At 40.0% G+C, this 27,858-nt stretch overlaps 3 protein-coding genes across 6 annotated transcripts in view; 1 reads left to right on the top strand and 2 right to left on the bottom strand.

The window, feature by feature from the left end:
* Window positions 1–27,858, top strand: part of LOC131693625 (calbindin-32) — a 237,177-nt gene that overhangs the window by 50,439 nt on the left and 158,880 nt on the right. For 2 of the 4 annotated variants that reach the window (XM_058981586.1, XM_058981588.1), the window contains exon 2: window positions 23,502–23,536. The exons of the other annotated variants lie outside the window; for them this stretch is intronic. The gene's annotated coding sequence lies outside the window, so the exon portion shown is untranslated. The remainder of the gene's footprint in view (window positions 1–23,501; window positions 23,537–27,858) is intronic. 4 annotated transcript variants of the gene reach the window in all.
* On the bottom strand, window positions 2,475–3,617 carry LOC131686857 (uncharacterized protein K02A2.6-like). The gene has a single exon (XM_058970851.1). It carries the CDS (start codon window positions 3,615–3,617, stop codon window positions 2,475–2,477), a length of 1,143 nt encoding a protein of 380 aa, XP_058826834.1.
* Window positions 4,466–6,606, bottom strand: LOC131693626 (uncharacterized). Its single transcript, XM_058981589.1, has 2 exons — window positions 5,599–6,606; window positions 4,466–5,459 (listed from the first exon to the last, which is right to left on the bottom strand). The coding sequence occupies exons 1-2, from the start codon at window positions 6,097–6,099 to the stop codon at window positions 5,058–5,060; spliced, it is 903 nt and encodes a 300-aa protein (XP_058837572.1). The 5' UTR covers window positions 6,100–6,606; the 3' UTR covers window positions 4,466–5,057.

Consider the following 27,858-nt stretch of genomic DNA (forward strand, 5'->3'; position numbering starts at 1 on the left):
GTTTTTAGTTGGTAACAAAATTGTAGACAATTAAATAATCTATCAGATGCTCACTTTTAGTGTTGTTCGAATGTCTAAAATACCATCTAGGGGCAGAAATATGAACTAGTTCCATTGTAAAATCTATGTTCTCACGAAAAAAAAATTCAAAAAAAAAAGTTGCTCTAGACCCCCCGACGGATTATTTTGATTTTGGTTTCAAATGAAAGGGGAAAGCCCATTCTTTCATATCCTGAAGTTTCAGAGATGCTGAATTTTTTTGCATAAAGTTGTTAAAAAAAGACACCGTGATCAATTATTGACAACATACATTCCTTTAGTCTGTTGAACATCTAACGGGATCTTTGTTTATACTACTTTGACGCATTTCCTAGCAAAACGAATCCAATTATTAGTTTTTCACACATTTTTTAAAAATACGAAATGCATAATTTTTTGAACGTTACCAACCAAAGGGTTAATCCCCCTTTCATCGAAATATTTGTTATTGCTCATCGACCAAGATTGTGCTGCTATTTGTTTGTTTTTTCATCCAACTATTCACATTTCTCATTTCGCCGGCCTCCCACGTACCTACATAGCATCCGCAGAAGGTAAGCTTCATTCCATTCTCGCTGCGACGGAAATTACGCGTTGCCATCGTATACCGACCGTCCACGACCGCCTTTCACGAGCTTCGGTGCGTCGCGTCGGACGGGTTCGAAGGTATTGTACGTACATAGTTTATTGCTTTATGCCGCCACTCACACTACATAGCTCTAAGCAAGTGTCCCTACGAGAGTGCAGGTGACTACTCGACTGTAGCATTGCACAACAGAAACCCGGGCTGACAATGGTTGTCTGTATGAAAGCGAACTGTCACGTAGCTTGTGATTTACTGGGTTTCGTTTCCGTCAAATGACTCTGCACGGGAATATTGTCTCGACGGGGGCGCATGGTGCTTGGAGGGGTCATCCTGTTGATGAAGAACCTGGCGTCTTCATGAATGAACCAGAATTGAGCGTTATTTTTTTTGTACAATACCTAGCGAACTCGCAAAGTTTTAACAATTTTAGTTTTCCCCGTCGACAAGAAGAAATCATTGGGAAAACCGGAACATGATCCAAGGCAATATGCTTGTGTGCAGATATAGCCAGCAATATATCTTTCGCAAACACAGGAGAGCCTGTCTCGTTTTTCAACTTTATGTTCAATGAAAATTGCTAGGTTTGCTGTAGATCCCTCTCTGTGTGTGAGTGTATGTTCGAGTGAAAGCGCTAGATATGTGGTATCATAGCACAGCAAAGCACAGCTGGTGGGATGTTTTATACCGTCGTATGGTTCTGTTATCCGACGTGAATCGAAGTTGTTACTAACCTGGCGAAGTGGATTCCGTTCGGTTCTGCATATCTGCCTCGGTGCCCATTGTGTGCAGCTTGACTGGATGGCTGTCACGAACAATGACCTTCCTTTCAGAAAGGTTAACAGGGTGGTCTGAAATGTGCAACGTAGAGACAATAGCCATTGTGCGTTGTTTAATTAAGGTTTTATGTAGTCACTTTCTTAGTCTGTCAGGGATTTATTGAAATTGTTTCACAGCGGAATAGTTTAATCTGCTGGAGATAGTAACACTTTTGGAAGAATAATGGATCCATTTAAAGGAAAATCTCGTAAAATGATTTTTAATATCCTGTTGAAACCTAGAAAATACCAGTTTTTAAATTTTTATAAAAAACTCACACACATTAACTTTGTCAGATTGACTAATTTTGGCTTTGAAGTGTATTCAAAATACAAATTTATAATTCAGGTATTTGATTTACTGAAGGTTTTGATTCGAATGTCGACCAATAAGACATTGTTTGAAAAGTTAAAATTAAGTTCGTTGTGATATTTCTGTTTTTGTATTTATGCTATTGGAACCGACCAAAAGTTAAGTCTCATCAGAATCCGGCACTTGCTTGGAGCTGAGCCGATAGTTTACGAGTACGATATGTGCAAAATTATTCCCCCAGCGCAAGATTTTTAGCATTTTTAGTAACTTGGAGAAGAAATGCACACGAACCGAACCTTTCCTTCTGTGAAAGTCTGTATGGTCGCATAAGAGAATCGCCCTAAAGCTGCATGTTGGACTTACCTGTTTAACCGATGCTTGACGAATGAATCGATCACAGCGACGATGCTGTGGAAGCCTGACACGATGGCCGCCGAACCGTTCGCGCTCTCGTCGTTAGTTGGTAGCACTGCAGTGAGTGTGTTGCTAGATGCATATTCCGGTACGGGGGGTAAAGCAATGGAATATTCAATGCCACGGGTTCTCAACCCCCACATCTCTCCTCTTCTCCCAAAATGAAAAATAGAAAATGAAATGTACTTCATGGTTTAACTTAAAAAAAAATCAATTCACTGTTTTAATTATTTTTTTGTTTTTGTTGAATTTGAATTATTTATATATTCACTCAAGATTAAAATCCTTCACTCTCCCTTTTTTAATTTTAATTGTCGTCTGTCACACAAACGAAGTCCTGCAGATGGCTTGGAGCTTTCCTGTTTCTTGCCGCCCGTAGGACCAGATTCCCATCCTTGTGAGTCTGCTGTAGAGTATCGCTAGTATCTGATTGATTACGCCAATCGAAAACTTTTTTTGTTTGAGAGACATGACGTTTAATAGTATGTCCTTCGTCGTCCCCAAGTACCAGATTCCCATTTCTTTGTTCCATGACCGTGTAGCGTTGTCTACCAAATCGTGAATCCCCTTTTGCACGTGACTGTCGTTCTACTATTACCGTATCTCCTGGATTCAGCTGGCATTTGCGCGCCACTCGGCGAGCATCCTCTCGATGTTTAGATTTAAGCTTCATTTCTTTATCTCTTTCATTGACTCCACTGTTGTCATAATCAGGCAATTCTCGGTTCAATAGTGGCAGTCTCCGTTTGATCTTTCTTCCACTCATTATTTCTTCGGGCGGAACTTTCGTCACAGTATGGCATGCTGCATTATGCGCTTGAATAGCCGCTTGTAATTCGTCATTATAATTCGATCCGGCAGAGGCCGCTATAGCCATCGATTTATTAATTATCTTCATATAATTCTCAACCATGCCGTTTTGTTGTGGGAAGTGCGGTGTTGAAAATATTGTTTTAATACCTCTTTCATGGCAGAATTGGCTGTAATCAGCACCATTGAATGGAGGCCCGTTGTCGCTTTTTATACTTTCCGGGAATCCCTCTCTTTCAAAGATATCGTCGAGCACTCTTTTGGTTTGTTCGAAGCTGGTAGATTTCACTGGACGGGCTATGAGATATCGAGAACGATAATCAACTAACACCAAGATGTAAATGCCACCAAACTTAGCATACGGCCCATTGAAGTCAAGCGCAATGGTTTCCCAAGCAGTCTTTGGGATTACGGTGCGCATCATTGAAGTGGGTTTTTCTGGACGTCCATTTACTGCGCATGATTGGCAGGTCTTAACCCACTTCTCGGCATCTCTTGCCATACCTGGCCACCATACACTTTTTCGCAGAATAGTCTTCAGTTTTGCAGCTAGCGGATGTCCTTCGTGAGCTACACTCAATGCTTTTTCCTGAAGTGATGCAGGAACTACAGCACGGCCTTCTTTTAAAACCGATTCCATTCTGAACGTAAAGCTCGTCATTAAACGAGAAAAATCTGTTTAGTTGTTTTGGCCATTCCCCGAATTCCAGAGCCTTAGATACTTTCAATAGTATTTCATCCTGTAATGTAGCCTCACGAATTTCTTCTTCTGTTAAAAACCTTGTGCTGTTTGCTGTAAGGCTAGCAATTTCCCACGGGCTTGTATCTTCGTTAAACGGCTCATCTCTTCCTTCGTAAAGACGTGACGACGGGGCAGCAATATTCTCTCTCCCACGAATAAACTCCACATCGTAGCTATATGGGCTTAGTCTCAGGGCCCACCCGTCTGCTCTGGTCAGCGCTCACTTGGAATCCTCCCGAGATCTGTTAAGAATAAAACTGACACCTCTTGCATCCGTTCGTAGAGTGAAATGTCTTCCCAGCAGGAAGAACGAAAAATACTCAACTGCCCATACAGCACCCAGCGCTTCTCTTTGGTTCTGCGCATACTTTATTTCCGTTGCAGTCAGGGCTTTAGAAGCAAAGCTAATGATTCTTCTAGTTCCATCCTTCCCTTCTTGAGTTAGGACCGCCCCTAGAGCAACTGGAGAAGCGTCAGTATACAGTACGGTCTTGTCGTCTTGAGAAAAATATCCTAACACAATCGTAGAATTGACTATCTTATTTTTAGTTTCCTCAAATGCTTTGGTTTGCTCAGGGCCCCATTGCCATGTGTTGGATGTGGTTAGTTGCCACAATGGGCTTGTCAAATCGGCAAAATTTTTTATGTAAGGACTCACCATCTTTATCTAATTCATGACCCAGAAACTTGATAGGCTCTCGATCAAACTCACACTTCGCTGTATTTAGTGTAAGATTGTTTGCTTTAAGTGCTCTGAGTACAAGAGCAGCTGTCTTACGTAAATTTTCCAGAGTTTTTGCGAATATCAGTATATCATCTATGTAGATAATAACATTGTCAATGCCTGCCAGTATGCGGGTCATTTCCCGTTGAAAAATTTCGGGGGCACAATTGACCCCGAACATAAGCCTAGTGAAACGATACATCCCGTTTTCCGCAAGAAAGGTGGTTAATTCTCTTGATCCTTGACTCAGTTCCAAGTGACAATATGCGCTTATTAGATCCAGCTTAGTGAAGTACCTGGCTCCATGAAGTTTCGTCTTCATTTCATTCAGTAGTGGTAATCGGAAATATTCCCTTTTTATGGCCTTATTCGGTGCCCGCATATTTACCACCAGCCTAAAGTCGTCCTTGCCTTTTGGAATGGCCGACATACAACTAATCCACAATGGAGCTGTTGTTACTTTTTCTATGATACCCCTAGCTTCCATTTCTTCGAGCCTCACTTTAGCTGCCTCCCTAAACGCAGCTGGGACATTGAAGTATGCATTGCGCACTGGTGGGACAGATCTGTCGATACTAAAGTTAATTTTGATACCAGGGACTTTTGGAAAAATGTCAATACCTCCACTCAGAACAGTTAACTGCTTGTCCGACTAGCAACAACTTCAAATCACTGGCAGTTTCACGACCCAGTAATGATCTGCGTCCTTTCGGAATGACCAAAAATTTAGCTTGAATAATTGGCTTATTTAACCCTTTGACCTCTACTTTTTCCCAAAAAATCTTTGTAACTGACATCGGCTGATCAGCAGCATATGCTCTGAGGTCAGGATGAATCATACAATCTGTAAACTCTAGATGTACCGAGTCATTTCTAATCTGTTTCTCTAAAAGTGCCCAATCGTCACCCCCGATCACATTTGCATCAGCACCTGAATCTATGAGGAAGGATATTGGTTCTGAAGAACCCACGCAACAGTTCACTAGAACATCAGAAATTGATAGCGAGTTCACCAACTGTGAATGAGATGAGGTTGAACAAAAAAAACAAGGATGAACCTTCTTGGATAACAAATCTTTAGATTAAATTCATATTATGTCGTTCATTGCTTTTATTCAAAAAATAATAATTTAATAAAATGATAAAAAATCATACCTGTTCATCTTCGACGGGTGCATCAACATCTTTCGACAAACCAAGATTGTTCACTCGTTTCTTGCGACATGTGACCGAAAAATGGCCTCGTTTGTTGCACGTGTTACAGTTTTTGAACAGCGCTGGGCACTGCTTTCCGTTGTGCTTTGGGCGATCGCATCGGAAGCACCATTTGTGTTTTCCGACGAATCTATCTTGTGGGTTCCTGCGCTTGATCGACCGGAAATCTACGTGGCCCCGTTCTTGTGAGGTCCATCTATCAGATGGAAATCTTTTCGGTCCTGATTGTTGGTTACTTGACTTGTAAGCAACGTCCATTATAGCTTCCGTATTAGAAGGACCAGCGTTGATATTGGAAGCTTCGGCTCGTGTGGCTGCTTGAATGACGGATTGGGTATCGTGGTTGTACGTTCTTGCTGCATTAGCGACATCACGGTTACTCATACCCTGTAGTATTTGGGAGCGGATAAATCTGTTTTCGTCATTGCCGTAACCGCACATATCGGCCTTTTCTACAACTCTTGCGTAGAATGCCCTAATAGACTCGTTACACTACTGTTTGAGACGAGTGAACTCTTCATGTTCAGCTGTAGTATCAACCAAGAATCGCAAATATGTGCTAATATTTAATGTTAGAGTTTGGTAGCATTGTGGATCATCGAAACTGGGACAGAGTTTGGCAGCGGTGATTAAGCCATGACAAGATATAACAGTTTTGCCCGGCTACTGGCACTGACATTGTTCAAGTCCGTAGCAATTTCAAAATTCGATTTAAACCGGTGCCATTCAGTCCACAATTTACTGGTGGGTATACCTTGTGGAAAAGGGCGAATGTCCCAGCGCAGCCCCCCAATGCAATCTGATTTCGCCCGAGAAGAAGCACTAAGTTCCATATTGTTCGAATTCTGTAACGGTTCGTTCTGTGATGTTAGCCATGGTGGTACTGTTGCCTCGCCCAATTGTTGCTCTCGTCGCTCCGGCATTGCGAAAATTGCCTTTTCCATACGTTCTAGTCTATCAAGCAAACTTTGATCATCACGCTGTCGGCTATTTTTACATATATTCGGAACAAGACAACTCTCTGACTGTGCAGCCTTCTGCTTCTGAATTCTCTGGAAGAGATTCAACTAACTCTTCTCCACTATCATCTGATTCGATTGACTCGTTCTCTTCCCTACGATAGCTATCGTCGACGTCAACGATAGCCCGTACGTATTGTCCCCCTGGCATGTTAAAAACTGAAAATGCCATGAAAAAAAACCAATATTAGACCAAGACGCCTGCCTTTAGTCACAAACAGCATTTTCAACGCGAAGAAATATTATAAATTCAATTCAATATTTTCAAACCAAGCGCAGTCCAACCGGCGCCTTTTCTTTTAAATATGGATGAATCATTTCGGTAGTATCATACAATACGCATTGTAAAACATGGTTTAAAAATTGCTTTTTATACGTATATAGTCTCGAACTATTTCACTCAAACCTGGTCGTATTGAACATTTTTCGAAAACAACTTGACAGAAATGAACAATGATCATACTCACTTTAAGGGGGATTGTAAAATATATAAAACATTCCAGAAGACATCATTTTATTCATTCAAACTTTGCTCTGAAATGGTAAACTTAAACTTTGACGGATATCAACCTAAACGCAAGGTGCGTCATCCATCGCAACGCAATTCGTGTTTTTCAAAAAATGTCAAATATCTTAAGAAATATTCGAGATAAGAAAAATTATACGTTAATAAAAATTGTGTGTTTTGACGATTGAAATAACTTTGTAGAATATATGAAACCCGTAGGAATGATAATAGAAAAGATATTTTAAACAAAAAAATTTTGGGGGTCATCCAAATATAACAAATATAACGAGCTATAACTTCTTAAGCATTTAAAAAAGAGACTTCTTGTGTTCAGCAAAGATATTCATAAAATCAATCTACACAACTTTTCCAAAGATGTTGTAATTTTGTTGAAAAATTTCACTTAGAGAAGGATTAATCACGCAAATCGTAGCAGCAAATGATAGACCTTGCTATTTTTGATGAAAAGTCCGAAAACACTATTGACGTAAACACAGCCGTTTTCCCGTGAACAACCAATCATTTGGAACTCTTTTTTTAAATATGCCAAATCACTTTGAAAATACATTGTCATTGTTGTAATATAGAAAGTTTTTCATTTTTATAATTCAAAGCTTTTTTCCGAATATCTCGAAATTGTGTGAATGTTATTTCAAAAGCTAAATTAATAAATTGGCTTTAAAGGGATCATCCACAAACAACCAGCAATAATGTCGAAGATATTTAAGATACATTGTGTCTTCGGCAAACTTGTTGGCAAAGGCTTGCTGTACAACTTCGCTGAAGACATATTTTTTTTGATAAATATATCTCACTTTTAGGGGGATTAATCATTAAAATAACAACACCATATGAAAGGGCTAATAATGTCGACAAATTCCACCGAAGACGTCATTGATCCAAATTTAACGATTTAGGTGTAATTAATAGATCGCATGATTTTGGCAAAATACACTGTGCATTCGTCAAAATATCTGATCTGGCAGGCGATTGTTGCATGTGGTAAAATTAACGCTCCTTTCATCACTTGTAGAACAATAAACAGCGAAAGCATAACGATTATCTGCAGTTTGAGAACTATTTCAACGCTGTCGCTTAGGCGCCACTCAGAATGATCGCGGGTCGTGTTTGATATAGTCGCCCGACAAAGCTATTTCAGTAATAGAATCATTCTCTGGGCGTTTTCAACGATCACTCGACAAACGCAAAAAATACATAGTGCAGAGGAAAATTAATTAAAGGGTATACTCCGACGGATAGATCTACGGCTACGGCCGATCGAAAGAGGCGGTGAGATCATGCCGAAACTCTAACGGGTGTTCAATAAAAATAACATAATGTTTATTCTTCACAAAAACGTCAATGAATATTGGAGAAGCAGCCCTGGTCAGCCATACGAGGCAACTTAGTGGCGATGCTTTCACAAGCGCGCTGGACAGTACTGACGTCCCTCTTCCGGATACAATTCCGGATCCTGGTGGCCAACTGCTTCATACCCTTGGACCGCCAATTATTTTTGTACACCAGGGCACTGAGGAAGCCAAAAAAATTCTCAATGAGACGGCACTGGGGCATGTTGGTCGGTTTTCTTTCTTTCAGCACGTACGGTATCTTTTTCTGCTCAAGATACTCCAGCGTCTTCTTGGCGTAATGAAAAGTCGCCTTGTCCGGCCAGAAGACGTACTTCCCATCCGTATGATGCTTCCTTTAGAACGGCAAAAGAATTTTCTTAAGACACTCCTCCTGGTGCATTTGTTGACTGATGGCCAGACCGCTCGGCTTGAACCAAGGCTTTGAGATCGCTTTGTCCGATATGGCGATGTACAGCATAACCTTTTTTTCAAAATTTATGCTTAAACTTATATTTTACTTCGGAGAGTGTGGCTGACTTGTCGCTGGAACAGTAGCTGTCATTCCCTGGAATGTGGGTCTTCGAGAGCGGAAAGTAACTTTCGTCGTCCAAGTGGTGTAACGTAAACTTTTTTTCCACGATGACTATGCGTTTCGTAAAATCGTACAACACGCTCGCGGAGTGCTTGCTGTTTCAATGCCATCTTCGATTGAACTGATAGCACCCGAGCAAAAAGAAACATGCCATCCATTTTTAGGGAGTCCAGAGAGCATTTCTCTTGGAGAGAATTTTTTTTTCGCTCTTTACTTTGCCACCGGATTATTAATTTAAACCTTTTCAAAACTCTAAAAGAAGAATATCAGTCGATTTATTAGATTATCACGACTCAATTCATGCAAAATAGCTGCTGGAAAAACCATCGGTTTGGCTGAATGGTGCTTTCGAAAAAGTGGCTGTGGTTTTTTCTACTACGCAGTTATGTTGCGTGCCCCGGGACAGTGTGGTGATGTGACGAAAAATCACCGCCACTTTTTCAAAAGCACCATTTCGCCCGGTCAATTGCTTTTTCACCAACTATTTTGCATGATTTGAATCGTGATAATCTAATAAATCGACTGATTTTCTTCTTTTAGAGTTTAATAAATGCTTTATATGGATAAACCGGTGACAAAGTTGAACGCATTTTTTTCCAACGCATACTATCAAGCGTTCAATTCGTGTAGACGCTCACTGAAAATTCTTTGAACCTTAATCTAAACAATTTCCAGTGACAAACGTGGCAAAACTGGTCGAAAACGAAACAGCGAGCATCAGAGAATGTTAAAAGAAGAACGTCGAAGGAAAAACTAGAGGGCGATTGTTACGCCTTGCATTTGTTTTGACAACTGGTCCATCCGCATAATTTTGTTTTTAATTATTTTCTTATTTTTGGAACTTTAAATTGTTTTCAATCTAAACGATTTCATCCATACCATTAAAGCAGTAATTTTTCCCAGAGATGATGCTTATACAGAGATGAGCGAAGACTGAAGCCAATAGTTCCAATCGAATCCAAAACAAGGGTTCCAAACAAGCAATGTAAACAAATATGGCGGTTTTTCGAAAGTAACGCTTGGAGAGTATTGAGATTGAAATAAAAAGAAATGCTTGTAATTATGTTTACAGACGAAGAGTGAAGCTTTATATACATACATATTAAATAACTTTTATGATACAAAAAACATACCAGTAAACGAAAACAAGTTGAAAATTAGAAAGTCATTGATCGATTGTTCAGTTCCTCATTTTATATAGCTGGTAGATACGAAGTCAGAACATTATAAACATAGCGATTAGATTTCTCCTAATATCGCGACATTCATCATAAATATTAATGTTGAATTACAAGAGAAAAGTTGCCAACTGTGCGGCACTATTGCTATTTCTCATCAACTGCACTTTCGATATATTCTCTCTAGTACGAAAAACATGTAGGCAGGCTCAGTAATATAAATCAATCCGTTGCCGAGTTGCATGATTGAGTTTTTTGCGAAATATTTCAAAAAAGGAATTTGTCGAGCATTCATTAAAACTACAAGTCACTTGATGTTTACACAAAACCACTGGTTGCCAAAACTAGCAGACAAATTAACTTAGTAAACCGTTTACTGATTTTCTATCCGCTTGTTTTTCCTAAAAATCTGTAATTTTTTTTTATTAAGTCTGGAATTGTCTGAATGACTTAAATTCTTTAGGAAAAGGTTCACTCTTTAAGCCTAGTGTTCTATATTATCTAAATAAGTTATAATGTTGTCCGTAAAATCGAGCAAATTCAATATTTCGAAGATGGAATGGTGACAATACATGAATACACATTTTCTGTCTGAGCAGAACAACCACCCTAGCAATCAACAGCCACGTTTGTACAGGAAATGGAGCTTGCATCAGGATACACGTGCTCCGGCAGACAACAGTTTCTAGCTCATAATTGTAGTTTCAGCCGTATAAGTTTCAACCATGATTCAATTTGAGAATAGTTACGACAATTAGGAACTTACGGGCGTGTGAGTCTACAGTCTGCACTTATACACTAGGCAGCGATGGTATGTAATGGATAAATCATTTGCTTTCTAACCGAGCCGGTATAGTAGTATCGAAGTTAGACTGACGCTAATTCACACGGGAGAGGTAAGCCCCAACTCAAGGTATTTAATTTGCATATTCCCATCCAGTTGGGAATGTGTAGACGATGCTACCAGCATATGTGAACTAGAAGACACAAATGTTCCGACTGTTGGGATTCGTAAAGCTCGGTGGAAGCAATTGGGTAATAAATCACCGTTACAGAATGAACTGATTGTGTGAATAAAATGTCTCACCGTGCTCTGATTCGAAATTTGTTCCAAGGTTGACATTGAAACCCGGTTCTTGTTTTTTGCTCACTATTATGGATAGCACATGCGATACATGAATCTCAACATAGAAAATAGACTTCCAAGTTCGAGGAAATAAGTTTAAAGTACTTGCGTAAAAATTTGACCGAATGCCCGTCAAAATAATTTTTTATGATACCAGCGTATCCTAATTAGGAAACTACGGCGGCCATTTTCATGCGTTTTCAATTCAGTCAAACTCAGTAGCACCCCTATTGAATATATTTCAATTACCTTTGAATAGTCCGTTACATTTTACACAACTTGAACGCTCGAGACGAATGTCTATTCTCTGTGATATCAAGGTCAACAGTTTGATGAAATAAATTCTAACTTCTGTTCTATCCAGCTCCTTGATGTTGGAAAGAAACTATATCTTTCAGAATGATTTATCATCATGCTCGCATACCATCTACCAGATCTCTTTCCCCCACTGCACTTTGTGAGTGATCCTTGTCACATTATCACATTTGTTCGGCTGATTGATGCCGAGACAGAAGTGTCGTCGTGATGTGAAATCGTGATTAGATGACGTATAGTATTTCACGAGCTAATGGGTAGGGATTGGCAGAATTCGATTCAACGGTCAGTCGGTGTTGGGAGCAGGAATCGATGAGTTATTATTGTTTGTTGTTATCATTGGGGATGAATCGGTGACGGGTTATGAATGACAAGATTGACTTACAATCGATTCCAAGACTAATTGACTGATTGGTTATAGCTCTGGGTCGAATCGGACACGAAAAAGCATGAGAAATTGGTTGTATTAATTTCATGATATGATTTTGTTTTGTTTTCCGGAGTCGTTAGTTAATTCATATATTAAGTATTGTCATCAAAAGCTAATTATATTATCGAAAGTTAATAATGCAAAAACTATTTAATAAATAAAATAAAATAGAGGGGTTGTTAGAAAACGAACGGTACACGACAGTCCGAAGGACGAGCAAAAAAATAATTCCAGTAATACCTAAATCTTCGCGCACAGAATCCAATGACAAGTTTAAGTTCACTAGACACGTCGCCCTTTATCCACATAAAATAGCAGTGAGCTAAACCAACATCCAAGAAGATACTCGTTTAACCACATTTCGTTATCTTGGCTGTTACGCTCGTTAGCACGTTTCACGGTTATAAATTAGGAGTACGTCGCTTCCCGGCTCTAAGAATTGCTCCTGCACCTTCCACCGCTTTGCGTATTACGTTAAACCAGGAAAGTGGAGTTCCGGGAAACAAACCGAAATTCAGCACAACATAATTACATAATTAGATTATCAGCTAAAACAGTAGACGCACAAACTGATAATAATAAACCGACCTGACTGTGACAGTGTACTGGAGAAAGAAAGAGAGTAGCTGCTACCTTGAGGGCTCACGAAAGGATGGATGGGTAATCACATTAGACTTGGGATTATAGTCTTGAATTACGTTAAGAAGATACGGGTCGTGCGATCCCTCGAAGGGATCGGGAGCTAAATCGGAGAAAATTTGTTTGCCATCAGCGATGAGAATCAAAAATTTAGCTGACACCGTAGTTTGGACTGTTTGTTTATGTTCAGACAGTCGCGATGATTTCGCTCGGAAACTCAACCTATGAATAGTGGAAGGAAACGTTTTAGTTTCTATTTTCACATTGCGGTCGTTTATGTGGGCTGTTTCGACTGCGAGCTACGAATGTTTAGCTTGGATCTAATTATCCGGGTCGTGTGTCGTTTGTGGTCCTGGTCTGACTACTGAGAGAGAATTGGGTCATACAGCAATGTGCTCTTTTTGGGTCTTTTCCGAAGGCACGAACGTCAAAAAATAGTCGTACTTGTTTTTATTGTTTTGCACGTTAAATGACAAGTAAAATTACTAAACCTTCCATTCAAACACTTTGAACCCTATCCTTTGGCTGGGTTAACTGTCCAAAAAGATAACCCCTGTGACTGAAAGCATTGTCATGTAAAGACCGATTAGTGTCAAACAAGAGCCTGTCCACATTTTTGTAAATAACAAAACGAATAAAAATCGCTCTGAATTTAAAAAGAAGTGAAAACATCTATTGTTCCATTTAGAAAGTTGAGCTCTATCGTTATGTGTAATGAAAGAAAAATGTTCACGCTACAGAGGTAACACTTTGTAATAATTAGCAACAAGGAAAATGACAAATATAGCGTTAAAACACGTTTTAACTCGTAGTGTGAATATTAGACTGGTTCAATTTTTGACTTTTGGCTCCACCAGGCTCTACTGATTTCTTTTATGGCTCTTAGTAATTGTGCAAATTTTGGTACCGATCGGTTGTGTCTACGGACCCTCCAAAAATTTCAAAGTTTTTATGGAAGTTTGAATGGATTAACCTTGAAAATAAATTCTTAAAAATCACCTCATCAATCAATTAATCAGAATACTATATATTTCTAAAGATAATCTTCTACTTTTTTTTTCCAATTTGTTTATTTGATAAGGCACGTATGCGTTAGCTTAAAGGTGCCATTTTTTCATTGTTTTACATTTTGAATTTCTTAAAACTAGGGGGATACACATTTCAATATTATTTTGTTTTATATAATAAAACTAAAAAAAAAACTACAGCTAACTTATACATATAAAAGAGGGTATAGTATAATATTCGTAAGATTTGGGGGACGGGTCATTTGTGTGTTCTTTGTATAGTAATTCACTTTATGATTTTTAGAAGGGAGATTGTAGAAAAAATAATTATTAACTAAGCGGAACATTTTACAAGCTTATTAACTAGAGATAACTAGAAAGAGTGGTTCAAGATTAAGGGGAATTAATTAGGACTATTTTAAAGTAGTGGTACTGTTGCGCATTTCTTAACGAGATTAAATATTGTTCAACTAAAACTAGAAGATAGGGGGGCACATAAATTTTGGGAAGATATTCAAGGGGAGAAGGGGGTGAAGTCATACATCTGTGTATCAGAGACATGGGAGGGTGGGTGGACAAGGCTGAAGGGGGGGGGGTGAGATATAAACTTTCAGTTTCCGGCATCAGGAATTAACGGCCAGGATTACAGATTCGAATGGATTGATCAACTAACACTAGAAGATAGGGGGGCACATAAGTTTTGGGAAGATATTCAAGGGGAGAAGGGGGTGAAGACATACATCTGTGTATCAGAGACATGGGAGAGAGGGTGGACAAGACTGAACGGGGGGGGGGGGATATAAACTTCAGTTTCCGGCATCAGGAATCAACGGCCAGGATTACAGATTCGAACGGATGTATCAAGTATTGGGACGCCGGGCGGTTTTCCTCGAGCCGGCAGGGGTTCCTCCAGACGATTTCGTAGTACGGCTCAGATACGGATCGGGAACACACCGCGCTGCGCGTGTGATGTTGTACTGTAGATCTCGTGTTGTTGGTTCATTCGAAAGATGTTTTGTCTCGTCTTGGAGTCGTATCAAACCATCGTTGGGGTACGGTAGGCGGAAGAGGGCACTTCTGGGAATGATAAGAGAAAAGATAGGGGCATTTAAATTTGGATATTGATGGTTTTGAGGAACGTGTATATAAGGGACATGTAGAGAATATCGCGGCTTGCTAGTACATCTCGAACCGGGACATTGGGTGATCTTCCTCGGGCCCGAAGGGAATCGAATAGTTGAGATCTGGCAGAACAGTACTCGGCGCATGCCCAGACAACATGTTCGATTTCGTGATAACCGTTGCCACAAGCGCAGATACCGCTTTCCACGAGCCCAATACGCCGGAGATGTGCGTCCAGCGTGTAGTGATTGGACATGAGCCGAGACATCACGCGAATGAAATCCCGACCCACATCCATCCCTCTGAACCAAGGTTTCGTCGATACCTTAGGGATTATCGAATGTAGCCACCTTCCCAGTTCACCATTGCTCCATGATGTTTGCCAACTTTCGAGGGTTCTCTGATGAGTAATACTGAAAAATTCGCTGAAGCTAATTGGTCTTTCATATATGTCACCTTGCAAAGCGCCCGCCTTAGCTAAAGAGTCCGCTTCTTCATTACCTGGAATGGAGCAATGCGAGGGAACCCAAACTAAGGTAATCTTGTACGATCTTGCAGACAAAGCACGCAGGCGCTCCCAGATTTTCCCCAGAAAATATGGAATGTGCTTTCTAGGTTTCATTGAACGGAGAGCCTCGATTGAGCTGAGGCTATCCGAGACAATAAAGTAATGATCGGTGGGCAAAGTATCAATGATCCCAAGGGTATACTGAATAGCAGCAAGTTCTGCGACGTAAACTGAAGCAGGATCATTGAGTTTGAATGAGGCGGTGAGGTTTTGATTGAATATACCGAAGCCAGTGGAGCCGTCGAGGCTTGACCCGTCGGTGTAAAACATCTTGTTGCAGTCGACTTCTCGAAATTTACTATGAAAGATGCTTGGGATCACTTGCGGGCGTATGTGATCCGGGATTCCACGAATCTCGTCTTTCATGGATGTGTCAAAGAAAACAGTTGAATCAGAAGCATGAAAGAGATTGACACGGTTGGGATAGTATGAAGAAGGATTGATATTTTGTGCCATGTAATCGAAGTACAAGGACATAAATCGGGTTTGAGAATTGAGCTCGATAAGCCTTTCGAAATTTGCAATTACTAACGGGTTCAAGATATCGCATCGGATGAGCAATCGATAGGAGAGTTCCCAAAATCGATTTTTCAGCGGAAGGACGCCCGCCAGCACTTCTAAACTCATCGTATGTGTCGAGTGCATACAACCCAAAGCAATACGCAAACAACAATATTGGATTCGCTCTAGTTTGATGAAATGTATGTTCGCAGCGGAGCGGAAACAGAAACTCCCGTACTCCATCACCGACAATATTGTTGTTTGGTACAGCCTGATCAGGTCTCCTGGGTGGGCACCCCACCATGTTCCGGTTATTGTACGGAGAAAGTTGATCCTTTGCTGGCACTTCTGTTTCAGATACCTAATGTGACATCCCCAGGTTCCCTTAGAGTCGAACCAGACCCCGAGATATTTGAAAGTTGAAACCTGAGCAATAGTTTGACCCATTAATTGAAGCTGTAGTTGCGCTGGTTCACGCTTCCTTGAAAATACGACTAGCTCAGTTTTCTCCGTGGAGAACTCGATACCTAGCTGGAGGGCCCAAGCAGACAAATTGTCCAAGGTATCTTGCAATGGTCCTTGCAGATCGACGGCTTTGGGACCTGTAATAGAGACCACACCGTCATCTGCAAGCTGCCTTAGCGTGCAGGAATTGACAAGACATTCGTCAATGTCATTCACGTAAAAGTTATAGAGAAGGGGGCTTAGACATGAGCCCTTGGGAAGACCCATGTAGCTAATTCGTGATGTCGATAAATCACCATGCGAAAAATGCATATGTTTTTCAGACAGCAAGTTTAGCAAAAAGTTGTTTAGAGTCGGTGAAAGACCATGCTGGTGCAGCTTCTCAGAAAGAATTTTGATAGAAACTGAGTCAAAAGCCCCCTTTATATCTAGGAAAACTGATGCCATCTGCTCTTTGCTAGCATAAGCCATTTGAATTTCTGTTGAGAGCAACGCAAGACAATCGTTCGTCCCTTTGCCTTTGCGGAAACCAAATTGTGTATCTGACAGTAAGCCATTTGCTTCAACCCAATTATCGAGGCGAAACAAGATCATTTTCTCGAACAACTTTCGGATACAGGACAGCATCGCAATCGGTCGATACGAGTTGTGGTCGGAGGCTGGTTTTCCTGGTTTTTGAATGGCAATGACCTTCACTTGCCTCCAGTCATGAGGGACAATATTACCCTCAAGAAACTTATTAAATAAATTCAACAAGCGTCTCTTGGCAGAGTCTGGCAGATTCTTTAACAAGTTAAATTTGATTCTGTCTGGCCCTGGGGCTTTATTGTTACATGATAAGAGAGCAAGTGAGAACTCCACCATCGAAAACGGTGTTTCGTTCGCGTTATTGTGAGGGGACGCGGCGCGGTAGATCTTCTGTGCCTGGGCGGAATCCGGACAAACCTTCTTGGCAAAATCGAATATCCAACGGTTTGAATATTCCACGCTCTCATTGGTACTGTTTCGGTTTCGTAAGCGCCGGGCCGTACTCCAAAGAGTGCTCATCGATGTTTCTCTCGTTAGTCCGTCGACGAACCGGCGCCAGTAGCTACGTTTTTTGGCTTTTATCAAACTCTTCATGCGCGTTTCCGCCATCGCGTACTGTCGGTAGCTAGCTGGCAGCCCGTCGTCCCGGAAGGTCTTATACGCAGCGGCCTTCTCCGCGTACACGTCTGAGCACTCTTTGTCCCACCATGGATTGGGAGGACGCCCGCGTGAATTCGCGTCTGGTACGCGTTTAGTCTGAGCTTGAATCGCGGTATCGAGAATCAAGCCAGCCAGGAACCCGTACTCTTCCTCCGGAGGAAGCTCTTGTGTCGATTCTACTTTTTCGGATATCGCGGACGCGTAGCTCTTCCAATCAATATTTCGTGTGAGGTCATACGAAACATTGATTGTATTCGGTGGGCCCTGAACCGTTAGCAATATTAATTACGATTGGCAGATGGTCGCTGCCGTGGGGATCAGAGACTACCTTCCACATGCAATCTAACCGCAGCGATGTCGAGCAGAGGGACAGATCTAAGGCGCTCGGTCGCGCTGGAGGGACAGGAATCCGTGTCATTTCACCCGTATTCAAAATAGTCATATTGAAGTTGTCGCAAAGCTCATGGAGTAGGGTAGATCGATTATCGTCATGAAGGCAACCCCATGCCGTGCCGTGGGAGTTAAAGTCACCTAAAACTAGCCTCGGTGCGGGGAGGAGTTCCGCAATATCGCAAAGCCGTCGGTGGCTAACTGAGGCTCTAGGGGGGATGTAGGTGGAAGCAATGCAAAGGTCTTTGCCTTTAATTCTGGTTTGGCAAGCGACAACTTCAATGCCTGGTGTCGAGGGGAGGTCGATCCGATTGAAAGAATAGCACTTTTTGATCCCCAAAAGTACTCCTCCGTAAGAGTCTTCTCGATCCAAGCGAATAATATTAAAATCGTGGAAGTGTAGGGTTATTTCTGAAGTGAGCCATGTCTCGCATAGGGCAAATGCATCGCATTTCAAATTATTTAGTAAGATTTTAAACGAATCGATTTTCGGGATAATGCTTCTGCAATTCCACTGTAGAACAGTGATTAAATCCTTGACCTCGTTCGATGAATTAGCCATCGAAGGATACAATCGCTGAAAGGAGGGGCCATTTCGCAGTGAACTGCATCAAGAATGTTTTTACTGCGGGGAGAAAGCTTATCAAGATACTTTTAAGGGGGTCAGAAATGTTTAACGCTGTAAGAATACGGTCCACAATGTCAGAGAAATTTATTAAGCCAGCACTGTTTTCTTTCTCTGGCTGAGATATGGGAACACTTGGGGTTTTTGATGTTCCTGGAAGTGCTGGGAACTCCTTTTCTGAGCTCAGGTTACTGAGACCGGGAGCGACTTGCTTCGGTTTTGCACCAGTACTTCCTTGAGTAGTTATTTTAGGGGGACCATGAAGAGACACCTTCTGGCCTTTACGACGAAGCTTGGAAGAGGAAATGTTCTTCCTTTTTCTACTACTTCTAGGCACAGCAGAAGATGTTCCCTCCTGGGGTTCATCACAGTCGCCTTCGTCAGTAGACAAGTTGGTAAAGATGTTCGTAGAGACAGGTGGCGTAGTTATCTTAAGCATTTCTGCAAAAGATCGCTTAGAGCGTCCCTGAAGGGAACGCTTAAGATTTTCCTCGCGCTGTTTGTACGCGGGACATGAAGGGAGATCATGTGGGTTTCCCCCACAGTAGAGGCACTTTTCGACATCTCTACCACAGGAATCATCCGCATGATTCCCACCGCATTTCCCACAGCGGGCTTTATTGCTACAATGGGAGGCTGTGTGTCCCAATTGTTTGCAATTAGTACAGTTCATGACCCGCGGCACAAAGAGGCGAACAGGTAGACGAACCTTGTCAAAAAGGAGGTAATTAGGCAGGGCAGAGCCGGCGAAGGTCACCCGATAAGAGTCTGAGTTGACGTATGTTTTCTTCCCGTCAGCTGCGACTGATGCTGAATGCAAACGTTTGCATTCCAGTATCTTCACTGGCTTAAGCATGGGGTCTTTGAAACAGCCAGTCCCATATTTTAGCAGGTCCTCGCAATTCAGACTCGAATCGGAAACGACCCCACTGACTTCAACCCTGCTAGCTGGAATATACACCCTGTACTCCCTCGTAAAGGGCTCGTATCCAGCAATATCGTTTGCCTGAGTTGAACTGTTAACCACCACCCGAAGCTTATCAGGCCGAATTTTCGATATTTCTGTCACGGCCGAATACCGATCCGTCAGAACTCGAGAAATCTGCAACAGATTCAAACACTTTTTTTCTTTGGTCCGAAAGAAGATCACAAATGGCCCGGTGGCCGAGCTCGGATATACCTTGAGCCGGGGAGCCGATTTTATTTCGACGTCCATCTCACCCTGAGATGAACCGCCGTCAGGGGAAGTCATTTTTGCACGGGCCTATTGCCCAGTGCACGTTATTAAGACAACCAAGAAGGGGAAACGAAAACTAATACTTAGCTTGTGTATGTAACGGTATCCAGACGGCTTACTAGAAGAACACTGTTTCACTTCACTGACCGGCTAACGGTACTCAGAAACAGAAACACACAAGAAGGGAAAAAATACTGAAACCTCAACTAGGCGCAGAGTGTGTAAATAACCTTGAACGCGGATTAACACTATTTGTCGCTATAGAGTGTACGGACCGATGACAAAAGACTTCTATCTCGACTGAGTGCTCGATAACGAATGGAAATTTGCCATTGATTGATGTCCTCACATGTTTCAGTAATAAGGTTAGTAACCTTTTCAAAGCAATTTATTTAAAATTTAACAATTTCGATCGATTCTTCGTTCATTTCTCGAAAATCTTAATAGTTAACATAATCGTTTCAATAATTCAGATTGTTAGTCTTGAAGAGCTGCATAATTTGTTCTTTGACATGATACGCTTATCTTTTCTTGTTTTCATTTGTTTGGGTAATTGAACTTGAACATTTTTATCTCATTTTCGCTATTACTACCTCTAATTGAAAAAGTATGGCACTTATTGTGCCTTTTTTCTTTTCATTCGAAAGCCAGAAAAATTTTACAGAGAAAAATATATTAATACCTGTCTGTTAAGTGAATATAGTACTCTTTTGAAAATAAATTCGTTTAAAGTTAGTGTTATTATTAGCATTTTCGTTAATTTTCTTATAATAGTAAATAATAAACATCACCAATATTATCATGGAATTAATGCAACTCAGCAAGTTCTACAATTCTTTTTTTGACTATTCAATTATATCTTTTTTTTGAGGCAAAATCATTTTTATCACTTTGTTTCATATGCAAAAACAACGATTTCGAACCCACTACATTTGTGGTGAGGTAATGCCGTGTTAACTATTAAGCAGTAGCGAGCAGCGAAATGAATAGTGATCGGGATAAAGTGTCAATTAACAAATTATAGAGAATGTTAAGGGGTATTAAATGAACAATAGTAACGATAAATTTTGTTGATAATTAATAAGAATAATTACAAAACTCTCGTTTTTTAGTTATTTTACTAGTAAAAAGTCATTTAGTACACTTAACTAAAAGATATTTGTACATACGATAGGAAATTTTCTCAGCTTTTCAATGAAACTTTGTAAATAACGAAAATGAGCATATTTTTAAAATTAGAGTCTTTTAAACACTTGCAAGTCGATTACAGGAAAAGTTTAGTAATGAAATTACAAAGAAACGGAAAGAGATAGGAATATGATGTTGAAGGACAATTTATGAATCGCCCTAAAACCCAATTCTTGGATAATAGATATTGCTATAAGCATAACTCATTATTTTGAGAAAATTAACCCTCCGGAAGTCGCGCAAATGGCTCACCAATCGAGCAGCCGCAGCTGCTCTAAGACGATTTCGCTAGATTTTCAGAGCAGTGTGCACTCAGTGCACTAGCGCGACTGCCAGAAGGTTAACAAAAACCGTATCAAAAACACCAACTACTTTACAGCTAAAGAGTATTTAAAACTAATTAACTGACAGATATGAGAAAACCAGGAAATTTTCCCACCTTTCCAATGGAACTAAAACATTTAAAATACGACGTATTCGAGTGAGAGGCATTTTAAGATAAATAAGTTTTTACACAAAAAGTTCAATAACTCTGTAACCGTTGAGATTTGATGGGATGTGTAGAACGATTTTTTCTCCAAATTGTAACTATGACTGTTACTGGCTAGCACAAGCATGCGACTTACCTTTGACTATAACCTCGGGGTGCATCTGTCTGCTTCGTTTCTTCTCCGTCGGCCGCCGCACAGAGGAGTATTTGACCGAAAAAGCTGGCCGAAAGTCATATTTTGAAAAACCATTATCAAGGACATTATATTATATCATAATATTCCTTAGTAATTTCTGCATTAAATGGCAACCACGTTGCGTGTATTTACTAAAGTTTGGCGACGCTGTTCACTGTCAAAGGTAGGGTTTTTTTTAAACTCTAGGCTGATTTAAGGCTGCGCGTGGAAACAAAAAGTGTCAAGGTCAGGGTCATATTTTGGTGTAGATGGATACATGTACTCTAAAAAATATTAGTCTTATTAAACCTAAATACAAAGAAATAAAATCCGCCATTTTCTCACTTTTAAAAATTGAGAAAGAAAGGCAACATGACCCAATCCGTCCCAGTGAAAACTCTTGTGCCCTGGTTAAGTTTTATCCAAATGCTACTAAATCGATGAAAAAACTTGCGCATAATTGCTCCATTTTGAATGTGAGATATTTAAAAAAATTGACATTTTTTACCTTTTTCCTTGTTTTATTACATTGCCCGAGCGAAATTCAAACTTTCACAAGGATATTTCTTTTTGAAATAATGTGTAATTATTGGCAAGGTTTAGGTTTAGTTAGCTGGGAAACAAAATGATGGTTTTATTGAACCAGAGCGCTCCAAAGTGCTCTTTCTTTGACATTCGTCACAATATGAAAAGAATTCAAAAAATGAGTGATTTTTTGTAATGCCCTAGTGCATAGTTTTTTTCGACCCGCATACTCACCACAAAAACACCTTTAGGAATATCCGGAAACAAGTTTTTCAAAGTATCAGATGCAACGGACTCTAATTCCCCGAATTGCCACCTGTATTGTGTATTTGGCTCATGGAGGGCTCACTGTGATAGGTCATGTATCCTTACCTCTATATTGCCATTGTCCATATACACTGGAATCTTAATTCCAACGTTGGTATTTTCAACCACGTGTTTAAGATTGTTCTACGAAATGATTCTTTCAGTTTGGCCTTACATGTTGACCGATATTAGTACTGTATTGCGCAAGATATTATATAGGATTCGTCCGTAAATTGAAGCTCCATTTTCACATTCAAAGAACATTCCACTTTGCGAAGGCTTGGTCATGTCGAACAAAATTTGGATTCAACGACCACGGTGTGGAGTCGGAGCAGCGCTCGCCAACTTCACCCATGACTGTAAGAAGAAAAATATAATGTTAATAATAAAGGAAACAATTTACACTAGACTGTGAGGCTACTAGTTGTCGTTCGCTTTGTTTCTAGTTCGGACTCGGGCAGAAATAGAAAGTAGACGGTGCGAATGTGAATTGTTATTTCATCTAGTTTGTTATGTAGTTAAATATAGTTAAATAATCCTTATAAGGAGAGTAGCTTAGACTCAGGATGTTTGCATAATTCTTTTACATCGGACATCTGGTTGATTGGGAAATGTATTATCGCAAGAGTAGTTTTTGAGATGGTCTGATAGAATCATTTCTATAACAAACACGACAAATTTCCTCAACTTCATAATTCCATGACGTGATAAGTTTTCTTAGTAATTTGTAGGTCACATACAACTAAACCCTATTAGATCGGCTACTAATATGCGGGGAGACCATTATATCGAACACTTAATCATCTTCATTCCCTAATCATAAACTGTTCTTCTTCTGAAACTGAAATGCCATTATTGACGAATATGTAATATCTTTCATTTCTATCTATTCCACAGGTACTGTCGAAACGTCCTATTTTATCATCTGTCACGTAAGTCTTTTTTTGCGCTGGAAACCCTATAATCGAAAACACAATGATTTTTTCTCGCTCATCACTGCCAAACGAAACTAACTGAATCTAATTCGAACCACTGCTGGATAACATGACAGTAGCCCCCCCCCCCCCCCCACACCACGTAGCGTAGCGCTGATTGGAATATCAATCGAAACGAACCTGACGGCCTGACAGCAGAGATCGTTCACTTACAAGTTTATGCATTTTGCATATGTGCTGCTATGGTTGAGCATCAAGCTGAGAACATCTTTACCGTGTGCTGCTGCATGACACGCTGCACTGCTGACACAATAGCTGCGAACGTGGCTTTGTCGAATAAGAAAGGCAACACATTGTGAAGGACGTGAAAATAGTGGTTTTCTTACGGGAAAGGAAACGTGATTCTTGCGATGCTGTGGGCGGATTGTCCCGGTTTATTTTCTATTTTCAATGGCTTTCTTTGACACTACTCGAAATGGTTTTTAGTTTCCTCTTCGAGATGTTGGTAAAGTTGATTCAGAGGCGTTTCACACGCTATTCTTGTTTGAGTTTGAAAACCGTGAAGTTTACCGATAAAATTTCAGTTTTTTTACAATATAGACCGTGCTGACTAGTTCATATATGAGTTATTTTTATGGGTTGGAGATTTAATGCTTTAGTGTCATACATTTCGAAATACTCCACTTGGACACGAAAAAGCACTCTTCGGAGCATACTTCAGATAAAAATCTAGATGTCAATTTTATTCCCTCTTTTATAAGCTGAAAAACCAGCAGTGACAGTTGATTCGCTCGAAAAAAAAATATATAAAATAAATTATCATTTTCGTTACTCTATACAACCGAGCATTTACTTCCTGCAGCGGCGGCTAAATGGCTAGCAAATCCTCTAGGAACACAGCGGCAGAACGACTAGCAACAGCTTAAAATATAGTCAACACATCAACCATGCAATTAGATAAGAATTTCAAAGGGAATTTTCATTTCCCATCATAAAAAATTCATCCCAGCAGAGCATGCCAACGAATTTCATGCAAAATTAAACAACACGTTCTGCGTTCTGTCGCCGTCGTTGCCGTCCGGGCAACTCGCTTACATCCTGCTATGCAACTGGGTTAGTACCGACCGCCTTCGTTGACAGTTGCTAATGCTGCTGTAGTGAACTAGGTATGAAATTAGGATTAGATGTCGTGTCATAATTTTATGTTCGGTTGACTACAGCGCTAGCGGAAATTTAAAAATGACTTGACATCAAGAGAGTCTTCTGATAGTATGAAATTTAAAATAATTAAAAAAGTCAATTTTGTAGAACTTCCAGGAACGAGACTTATATGGGCTTAGCAAAGCAGACTGTTAGTGAGTTGGAGATTCTTTACGACAGGAACTAATTTACTAATTCATTTTATCTTAGCTGCTACGATATTGGAATGCTAATGAAACTATTGCGCCAGTTTTGTAGCCGAATAGAAGCACATTGAGGTTTCAGGTTTTCTTTCAACAATTACTTGTTTCTTATATATTAGTTATAGAGTTTGCGCTTCGAATTTTTCCCATCAGGATCCGACACTAATTTAGTGACAGGACTTGGCTTGCTGACTGTCACTATGTTTGTTTCGGATTCTGATGAGATGAAGTCGATACGCAAATTTCATAACTAATTTAGTTATTGGTTTTGTGCCTTGACGCGAGAATGCGGTTTAACAATTTTCTCCTTAGTGGAGAAAAATAGCTTTTACCTAAATTACTACCACTAAGGAGAAAGATAGCATAGTGCATATTGAATTGGCTTGGTAGGCCAAACCAAGGGGGTTATTCCGAAGTACATGGTATCGCTACGCGACGATTTCCAAAACTCTACATTTTGGCGTCGATTGGCGCATCATGTATTTTCTTTGCTGTGACGTGTGCAATCGTGTGTGTAGCTGCAGGCCACTGAACGGTGGTTCATGGAATAGGATGTCCGAATAACCCCGTATGCTCATTTCGCACAAAAGTGGTAAGCGCCTTGAAAATATCTGTGCTTTCACCAAAACAACAATCATTTCATAAAATAGGTGCCTCAAGCTTTCCAAAATACTTACCAATGTGTTTTTCACTTTTATTTGTTGCTTTAATCACGGTTTTAACATTATAATGATTTTGTATACCCTTTCTAAAAAAACAAAGAATTAGATTCAGCTGTCAAATTAATGTTTCAGAATACCGTTTCAACGAATATGTACGACATTCAGAAAGTCTTACGATTTTCTGAGAAATCGAGGGTGTCCGAATTACCCCCACTGGTTTAATAGCCCCGGGTCCCCCTACTTCGTAGTTCACTTCGAGGTGAAATTAATAAATACCCTTCACCGATACTTCTTCTGAATTGATAGTTGGCTACTATTGGTAAAACAAATGCAACAATTGAAAAACATGTGGCTAGCAAAAAATAACTCAGCATGATAACACAATTCTACCAAGCCCAGTGGCCGGCAGCATATAACAATACCTAATAAATATCATTGCTGCGCATTATCACTCTCAATATTTTTATTCTGGTCCCCGAATGACCCTTGGCAACCGAAATATTCCGTCCTGTTCGTAGAATTACTCTTACCAATTATATATAATTGGCAAAAGTTTTTCCACGAACCACATATGCACAACATGCTTTTGTCCCAACATTAGCTCTGCCATAAGGAGAGTTTCCCAAAACACACTGTTTGCTTTTCTTTCTACCTTGGTAGGTCTCTCAACTGGAACTCACGTCCAATTTGTCAACGGACGTATTCATTGTCACACTTCGACACTTTATTGCCCGACCTAATAACGGGAATTGATTCTGATGATTACACACACTTTAATGGAACCTAGCATCAAATATTGACTATGGTTGACAAGCGTCTGTTAAGACAGTGAAGTGTTTTCTGGTCAATTCAATAGCTTTCATACAATGCAAGCAGGTTCTGTTTTAATTTACATTTGTTCATCGGGGCCAAACAGTAACGGTGCTCCAAACCAGTAGTCCTTCCTTAGTATGGATTAACCTAGGGTGGTTCCAATTTATCGAAATCTGGTAAATATAAAATGATGTAATTTTATACATTTGTTTGTTAATCTTCAGTCCAATCTGAATACCATCGTAAAAAAAATCATCCCCTTATAGCTCTTTAAGGGGTTATATATGTTGAGATGCGGGAAAAAAGGAACAAGTTTGAATCTTTGTAAATTTATGTCGCTATATTTTTATGAAATAGGGAAACTGGGGGTAATACGGACATATTAAGGAAATACTGAAATATAACATAGTAAGCGCATGTTTTTGTCAACATGTAATACTCTATGTTGTAGCTCCATATGTTGGCTTTCGAGTGTCCAGAGGGATTATTGTACAAAAATCAATAAGTATTATTTTTTAAAGAATTAGAAAACGAAGAAATATCTGCACTTTTTCCAGACTGCGGGTGAAACGGACATATGGTGGGGGTAAGACGGACATGTTTCAGAAAACACAAAATATTATAATTTACTATTTCTAACGGTTGTTTTGAATAAATTATGGTTCTCCTTAATATATATGTTCAATTCGAGGTGAAAAATAACGTTTTGGGGTACGATTTAGAGTTGAAGCAAATGATGTTTTTTCTAATATCGTTTTTGCCGTTGTCATAAAGAGAGCTATACAATCAGCTATACAATCAATCACAATCACTTATACAAAACTGGAAAGTTATATATTAAAAGCGTTATTGGTAACATCAGCTCCTGGATTAAACAGCCAGAATATGAGACTTGCACAAAGTCGTCTACCTTTTCCATGTTCTAGGAATTCCGTATTTAACCTCGATTACATTAACGTAAATCCTGCAGTCTACTGCATGTGAAACTTCAGCTAACTGAATGGTTCTCCACGTTTGACTGCTAGAATTTCGTTTCTACATGCGATACATTCATATAAGGATGAATCAACAGAATTAATCAAGACCGTCCGTCTTGCCCCACCAGTGCACATATTTTTAAACGTTTGTACTTATTCACTCATAAATCAACTTACCTGTTATTTTCCACGAAGATGTCACCTAAGAGTTACTTTATCAAAACAAAGGAAAAAATCCGCAAAACAAATTAATTTTTTATCGATAAACCTTAAAATCTGAAACATGAAAATTACATCCGTAAGAAGCTGCACTACTGATTATCAATATTTGCTTAAATTGTACTAACTCCTCGAAAAAAATGTACTAACTCCTCGAAAGGTAGGTGGACCCACCGGCTGATACCTAACATATCGAGCTGGGTGGGTAGACCCCATGGGGAAATTCACTTCCATCTGATACAATT

The sequence above is a fragment of the Topomyia yanbarensis genome, chromosome 3 (assembly GCF_030247195.1).
Source record: "Topomyia yanbarensis strain Yona2022 chromosome 3, ASM3024719v1, whole genome shotgun sequence".
Classification (NCBI taxonomy): Eukaryota; Metazoa; Arthropoda; class Insecta; order Diptera; family Culicidae; genus Topomyia; species Topomyia yanbarensis.